Source organism: Brachycentrus maculatus, unplaced genomic scaffold (genome assembly GCF_059751285.1).
Source record: "Brachycentrus maculatus isolate JH-2025_06_01 unplaced genomic scaffold, ASM5975128v1 h1tg000386l, whole genome shotgun sequence".
Classification (NCBI taxonomy): domain Eukaryota; kingdom Metazoa; phylum Arthropoda; class Insecta; order Trichoptera; family Brachycentridae; genus Brachycentrus; species Brachycentrus maculatus.
The window spans coordinates 1,235,416-1,243,764 of record NW_028281135.1 but is presented as its reverse complement, the minus strand read 5'-3'; the positions used below and the strand labels follow the sequence as shown (position 1 = coordinate 1,243,764).

Here is an 8,349-nt window from a genome sequence, read left to right as displayed (position 1 = left end):
AAAAATAAAAATGTTTTATCTCAAGTTGGGATATCTATAATATTTATGGTACCTACCTTTTGCGATTTTTTCTTCTCGCTCTACCGTTTCATAAACGTTGACAACACTGTCCATAACTGTCATCAACGTCCAACGTCAAACGCAGTGTTGATTTTTGATCAATGTGATTTATTTCGATATACGTATATGTACCGTATAAATTGTTATTAATACTTTCAATGACAATATTTCTGACGAAAAAAGGTTTTTTCCTTTCGCGAGAAGTATTCACGTATTCGCTGACACCTAGTACCGTCGAGTATTTGCTGATAGCGCACGACACTATTGAGTTTCTATTTCAAAATGGAAATACAACATTAAACACACATTATTGACCTTACAACGTTTAGTGAAAAATATAGGTGTCTTCCGTTAGAAAATGGAGCAAACAACAAACCCCGCAAACTTTCCGAGAGATAAGTTCCCGTTCTTCTCGAAGCCGAAAGTGATCGGATACATGAGCGTTGGACCTCAAAGGAATTATATGAACGACTCTTCGAATTTGCGCTACGTCAACAACGTTCCTATCGGGAGAGTCCGTTTCGATTTGAATCATAACATTAAAAATGCTCTGAAGAGGATAGAAGAAGAAGAAAGGCTAAAATTCTTGCTATGTTACTTCAAAGACCACACGGAGGAATTCAATGTGTATGATAGGAGAAGTATTTCCTTGAAAGATGTCCCGTTTATGTGCTATAGGGGTTTTTTGAGAGAAGTCAGCGCTTTTCCATATAAGAATGAAGAAACTGTCAGGTTAGTTCCACTTTAGTTAGTTTTTTAAAAAACCCAGTCCTCCTAATCATACAAATATTGTATGTAATAATATGGAGCTTGCGACAAACCACGTGGTGTTAGTAGCATGTTCACTGCGCTTTAGTGGTGTGAACGATCGGAAAAATGCAGTCCATAATTGCTGTCTCGCTTCCACAAAGTAGTGGCACACAGTAGTTAGAGTGAAATAAATAAAATATCATGTGAAATCATAAATAATATGTGGTGACACGGACCGTCAGATCATTGGATCATGTATCTTAAATTTTAAATTTTGACTAATTGGCAGTTCTGTAAGACCAGTCAATATTTTAAATTGCTGTTTGAAATTGATCGCCAATTCATTTTATATTATTTTACTGTTCTTTATCGATTTTCCTATTATAAAAAATAACAAATTTTTTCTCTCAAGTAATAGGGTATCAATACGGTCCAAATAGTCAGAATAATCGGCGGATATGTACGAGGATATGCATGAATGTGGAAGAGGCGGAGATTGTTTGCAAAGACAGAGTGGGGTGTCATTCTATTATCTCTGCTTACTCCTGCGGAAGGTGGCGTAGTGATTAATTAGTTTTTTTTAATGTAATAGATAAAATTTATTTATTTATTTGCTTTTTATTAAATTCTAGTGATTCAAGTACAATGTTTCAAAATCGGTTCATATATATAGAACTTCCAAGAATTTGAGTAGTGTGGTTGTCAATCATGGGTAGAATGAGTGAATGTTACACATGTGTAATCACTTAACCCAGTCTATGATAGCGTAAGCCCCGTAAATGCTCAGACTTCCATATTCTTCTTCATCTATGTTGAGAAATAAAAAAAACATTAAAAAATAATAAAAAAAATAACTCCTATAATTGGAGATAATCCAGATTTGTGAACAAGTATTTGGACACACTCAAAATGTTGTTAATACATAAAGCATTGTATTGTTACAGATTTGCCGCATGTTTGTTTAAAGGAGTTATATACATGCATTCCTTGAAGACCCCGGAAGCCATTGCTAAAAAGGCCAATACAACTGAACGAGAAAAGACAATGTGCGCATGGGGGTACAAATTTGAGCAATACATGGTATCTGGTTGGTAATTTTTATAAGTACTTAATTATAACCGATGAAGCACTATATATCTTTAATGCTGGCAACCCCATTTGCAGTATAACTGCGACTGAATTTATATTATGACAAGGTTATAAACGGTATTGACTGTCGCAAATTTTACCCATCCTCATGTAATGCGGATGGGAGTGGTTGGTTATAATACGTCACCAGCAACTGCAAATGGAAATACAGTGAAACCCCTATTTTACGTTTTGTATAAGACTAAAAATAAACTTAAAAGGAGGGAAAATGTAAATGCGGGGTATCGAAAAAAAACATTTTAATATATATATATATTTTTTTTGTAAAAATCATGTAGATGACTTTTTTTTACATACAAAAACTTACTGTAGGGAAAAAGTAAATGTAAAAAAATGTCAAAATCAAATGACACAATATTTTCGACGTAAACGGTAATAAATGCAGAGAAATATATCAGGACTGAAATAATTACATGCAATTGGCGGGAAAATGTTAATTCCAGGGACGTTAAATCCAGGTTTCACTGTATTAAATTATATATTTGGTTTTCCATTAAACATTTATCCATTCCCTTATTTTCAGATGAATTTGTAAAAAAAATGGGCAATTTTCAGATGATCCCAGTAGTAATCCGGACATTGAGGCCCCCGTGGATGAATCTTCCGAGTTTTCATGTATTTTTGAGACCAGATTGAATGAACATCGACTTATTTACGGAGCCGAAATGGACGGAGTGCTGGTCGAAGGAACGCACATCAAGGAGGAGTTTCACCGCGAGTCACACCCCCCGGCGTACGTCCTAGACCAGTTGAGGAAGTGCCAGTTTGTGGAGCTCAAAACCAGCCGAAGAATTGAAGAGAGAAGGCATGATATCACGTTCAGGTAAACTCAATTATCGATTATCAATCATCAATATTTTGAGCATTTCTTATTCTTGTACGCAAATGCTGAATTCAACACTGGCTGCCTGTGATTCTCACAGTGATTGGGTTGAAAAAAGTGTTGCTTCCTTTCAAATACTCAGTGCAAAATGTAAATCAAAAGCAAGCTACTTTTCACTTCATTTTTACCTTATTTTATTAATTGTTTCCGCATTCACTTTGTGGTAAGACATGATGAAATTGTAAAAGAAAACACTTGTTTTTTACCACTTTATTAATTCTAATAATAATTTAATAAATAATTTATTCTCAAACTCTACCCCTCTCCCCCTAAAGGTGGGGACTGACCAGAGCATGTCGCGGCAAGCGCTTCGACTATGGATGGAACGCTCGGCTCGCTGTACTGACTATACGAATGCTCGCATCGTAACGTGTTACATTACAACCAAATGGCTCCGTTCAGTCCCTACCATAACTTACCCCGCTCCTTATTTATTTATTATTAACCATATCCGCTCCCTAGGTAGAGCATATGGAGTCCACAAACTATCTCCAGGCTTTTCTGTCGGCTGCCAGCTCCCTTGCATCCTCCCAAGTCAGATCCGCGTCCCGAATTTCTGACGAGAACTGCCGACGAATTGTCAGTAGTGGTCGTCCTGGGCGGCGCGAACCTGATGCCTTGTAAAAGAGGCAAGCTTGATTAAGGCTCTCAGGAGGCATGCGGAGTACGTGGCCGAGCCAACTGAATCGCCTTTTTTTGACGACAGTTGTGACCAAGATTTGCTGCGTCCTACGCCTTATCTCTTCATTCCTCACAAAGTCAAACCACCGCACGCCTAAGATTCTCCGCAAACACCTATTTATAGAACAGATAATTATTTATGCTTTAGTTTATATTTAGACCTGAAGATAGAAGCATAGCTTCCGAAACTAGTCGTTATAATTAAATAAATATAACTTACGTGGTTAAATAAATAAAAGTTAAGTGGTTATTTAATAAATAAGTGTTTTTCTTTTATTATTTCATTTTTACCTTTTTTCCATGTTTTAAAAAAAATGTATGTATTGCAGAAAATACAAAACTTTGGCTTGGTGGTTGCAATCATTCTTCGCTGGTGTTGAAACTATAATATGTGGTTTCAGAGATGATGACGGAATAGTTCAAGAAATAAAACAATTCCGAATGTTTGATCTTCCTAAACTAAATAATGTGAGTGTTTTATTAATTTACAACATTTTAAGTGTGCCCAAATATTTGTTCACAAATCTGGATTATCTCCAATCCCAACATAGATGAAGAAGAATATGGAAGTCTGGGCATTTACAGGGCTTACGACCACTTTACAAGTGTATAACTTTTTTTTTCATCTTCACACCTCTTTAACTGAAGACACTCTTCCAAAACTACCTGGGGATGAGCCATAATGAGCTTATGAACAAACAAAAAAATTGCTTTTATGTTTTACCATTTTTATTTTGTGTTTAATTTAGTCTTAACCCTTTCCGGTCCTCCAAGATTAAAAAAAATCTAGGTAGACAGTTACATTCCAACTGGAAAAAAAACTTTTGTCCTCTGCTCCACATACTGTTGTAATAGATACGAGTGACAAAAATGTAAGCTTGGAATTTAAATAAATAATACTAATGATGAAAAAAATGTCAAATAACATCCGACATGGGACATCCGACATAAGAGCAAAAAATCGATGTCGAATGAGATTCTACATTGGACCAGTAAGAGTAAATGTTATTGTAATAGAAAAATGTGTCAAAATTAAATAGTTTGTTGTATGAATAAATTTTGACATCTTTATTAGTGGTGCAATGGGTTAAGCATCAATCCACCGAACGGGTAGAAATACCTTTCCCGTCCTTAGTGTGTTAATTTTATGTTCCGTATTTCAGAACTTCTGGCAACCGAATGTCTGCATGAACTTCTGCAATGAGTTTTTGACCTATGTAAAGCGGTGCTTCAGCGACGAGATCCGGATAATGAATTTGGGAAGCTCCCACTCAGTGAGAGACCTCCCCATGATAGAGCTTGTGTTTGAAAGACCGCCTCGCTTTAATGTCAGACTTTCGAAACCTACGGCTGATGAAAATATTTCCCTTCTTAACGACTGGTACATTAATTCATTCCCCAAAGTCTGATATATCTATTTGAATCGGGGAATAGACATTTTCTAAGAAAAATACCATTGGGTATTTGATGTGGAAAACGGGGTGTGTTGTACATTTTGAATTGTAATTATACTCCACAATAATTGTGATTATGATGTATATTTTGAATTGTACTATATTTTTTTTACTTTGATGTTTGTACAAAAATAATAATTATAATGATATGTAAATTTTCAACATCTTTATTTTCCTATCCTGTTTTCAAATTTATTTATTTATTTATTCACCCATTTATTGCGAATGCTACGCACATATTTAATGCAATACGAGTGTATCTGCCGAGCAATAATCACAGATAAGTCTGTGATTTGGTGACGGCCATTGACTCAAACTTTAAAAACTTTATAAAATAAAACAACTTTGTTTTTGACCACTTTTTTACCGGTACATTTTTCTCCAACCGGTTTTGACAAGAACCTTATCATCATCCCTGATGATAAGGTTCTTGTCAAAACCGGTTGGAAAAAAAATGTACCAATAAAAAAGTGGTTAAAAACAAAAGTGTTTTATTTTATAAAGTTTATAAAATGTGCCAAAGTATCTGCGAAAAACATTCAAGAAATAAAATTTTATTAAAATCATCCATCCCTTAAGAAGACAAGGTGTTTGCCGAAACCGGTTACAATAATTATACAAAAAATAAAAGTGGTTAAAGCTTATATGGTAAAATGTGACTCATAATACCATCAAAAAAACATCTTAAAAATTTCAAATTTTAATTTTTGAAACTGATTATTCAGATTGTATTATATTCTTAATTTTTTCAAAAACATGGCTTTTTACTCATATTGTACCATTATTTTCTTTTTTAAAGAATAAGGTAGATACCAAATACTATCCATTTTTGGTTTGGCTGTAATCGGGAATATAATGAAAATTATTTACTAAATATATTAACATACCTTCTTTTTTTTACCCTTATCCACACCAAAAAGTGCGTACAGTATTGTATCAAATGGTATCTACATTCTAACTTGAGTCCTGCACTTCAAGTGATATGAATAAAATATTTGATAAAAGACTCTTTCAATTCATTTTTTCTGCATCATGGAGGTGCCCAATAACAAAAAAATGTGGTATCTAAATTTTGAGTAAAGTATATTACATTATTCGTACCCTCGAGGGAGAATTTTACGAAAATGGCGCTTTATAAATTATCCAAATTTATTATTATTTTTAGTATCCTTATTGTCAACTTTTATTTTATCGTTAGCAACTACGCACAAGCAAACATTAGGGAACATTGCCGATTTCTCCAGATCAATTCACTCCAAAAAGAAAGTACATTCCTGCTTATGGTATAAAAACTAATGTACGCAGAAAATTAACTCAGTGTATTAAAATCGGGTAAACATGCAAAATTGCTCATGAAAAAAAAAACGAGATTTTAAATGATAACAATTTGAACATTGTCCCTAAGTGGCAAAAACAATTTTTTGAAACGAGCTTGATATATTGCATAATCTGAGTGTTTAAAATATTGCATTAAAAAATCGTTTTTTCTTCCTTTAAAAATTTTCACTTCTAGGCGCGCAGATCATTTGTTCGTTATCAGACAAAAAAAAATTTAAAACGACGGCGGGTTTCTTCAAAGCCTAACCTTTCTTTAGAAAAATATATTTTACTATTTCGAATTGTAAAAGAATTCCTTCGGAACAATGATAACAGACCATCAATGTTTACGATGGGTAAGACCGGCAATTAGGGAATTTTCGGCCGTTAGCAATAATGCATTTCGGCGTCCGCGTCTAGAGTCGTTAAAAACGGGCCGACCCACGGACTCAAAGCTACGATCATAAATATTATGCCGCCCTTTGTAACTACCCTCTCGCCGCCTCTCGGAAGTGGAAGGCAGAGAGAGGATAGAACCCCACACTACCTTGTCTAACTTCCGCCATCTTTCCTTGTACGCGTCCATAAGGCACTCCCGTATGTACTGGCAATACATATGGATGAATAAATAATAAAAATATATATATATATACATCACGCTCTAAGTTCCATTTAGGAAACTTGAAATAGCAATTAAAATTGAAAATTAAACTTTACATTAAAATCAACCTTGTCAGGAATCGAACCTGAACTTCGAGTGGTTGACAAACGCGTCAACTACTACTCTGAAAGGAATCTCTATTAATTCATTATTTTATTTAAAAATTATAAGTTAATCTAGTTATTATAATCAGTTTAATTAAGAATCAGTTAGTTAATAATAAGTCATATTATAATTAGTTTTGTTAACTTTTAATTATTTGTAAGTCTATAACTCGGTTACTATTAACTAGTAGTTGTGGACACCATATGCTCCACCTAGGGAGCAGATATGGGTTTAAGCTTTTAGTAAGTAAGCTACGATAAGATTCTTCTTAAATTAACTAGGGTAAGGATTAAGCGAGAGGGGTAGTACGACCATCTTGCTCTAGCAACAGTAGGGGTAGCACGCGAGCTAAAGACGCCGCAACGACAGTCGACGAAAAATCCCCGATCGCGCAGGTTGCGACGCGCACGTCGTCGGAGTCCGCTCCCAACGGGGGCAAGCAAGAAGTGAGTGAGTGAAGTGCCACCACGACTCGATGTAGCCAGCGCTACAAGGCCATCTTCCAGCCGCGAAGATGCTTCACATCAAGGAACGCCAGATTCTTTCCAACTGCGAAGGAACTGCTTCATCTGAGGATCTAGGATCCTCATCTAGGACGTCCGCCGTCCACCCAGGAACACTAGATTCCTGCCCCTCCAGGAACACCAGATTCCTGCCCCTCGAAGACCGCCCAGCCTACAACCTGTGGCCGTCACGCCTAACGGGATTCCACAAACCCGGAGCTGTTCATGGCTCATAACTATGGATCAACCTCAATCTTCGTTACGGTGTTTCGTTAAGTGAATCTGTGAACAAGACATGAGCTAGGAAAGTGAACTTTGGACTGTGTTGAGGACCTTTCGTTTAGTATAAGCTATTTTCTAAGTGTTGTAATCTAGGGTAAGTCATTTTAATAATATGTCTACGTAATCGATTAAACCAGGTACATGAAACATTCAAGTTTTAATTATCCTTCCCCCTTTTACCTTTATCTTGATTGTAATTGTATTTAATTCGATGCATACTTCCTCCGGGCTCAAATAAACAAAGATTTAATTCATTCAGATTAGATCTTAACAAGCGCAATATTAATTTACACAGCGGGGTAACACGGTACACGAGGCTTCCTTTTCCGCGGATAATCGAGTTCCCGGAATTCGTATTCGCCGCCCCGCGAGAACGATCAATGGTGATCCCACCATTATCTCTCCGGAACGTAGCCGTCAGGATGATTTCCCTCCGAAATTATCGATGAAACCCCTTCTCTATGTCGAATTATAAATCCCCATTAATCAGCGTGTTGTTAAGCT

The 8,349-nt window shown here is 35.8% G+C and overlaps 1 protein-coding gene across 1 annotated transcript; it reads left to right on the top strand.

The window, feature by feature from the left end:
* Positions 1-118: 118 nt before the first annotated feature.
* Positions 119-5,141, top strand: LOC148303140 (decapping and exoribonuclease protein Rai1-like). Its single transcript, XM_088270458.1, has 5 exons — positions 119-792; positions 1,755-1,897; positions 2,515-2,782; positions 3,853-3,991; positions 4,687-5,141. The coding sequence occupies exons 1-5, from the start codon at positions 419-421 to the stop codon at positions 4,930-4,932; spliced, it is 1,170 nt and encodes a 389-aa protein (XP_088126584.1). The 5' UTR covers positions 119-418; the 3' UTR covers positions 4,933-5,141.
* Positions 5,142-8,349: the final 3,208 nt, after the last annotated feature.

Excerpts from the sequence above, each read along its gene's own strand:
- LOC148303140 (XM_088270458.1), top strand. The coding sequence starts at position 419 with ATGGAGCAAACAACAAACCCCGCAAACTTTCCGAGAGATAAGTTCCCG. Across the intron at positions 1,898-2,514 it reads TGAGCAATACATGGTATCTG|ATGATCCCAGTAGTAATCCG; the intron begins GTTGGTAATTTT and ends GGCAATTTTCAG. Across the intron at positions 2,783-3,852 it reads AGGCATGATATCACGTTCAG|AAAATACAAAACTTTGGCTT; the intron begins GTAAACTCAATT and ends TATGTATTGCAG.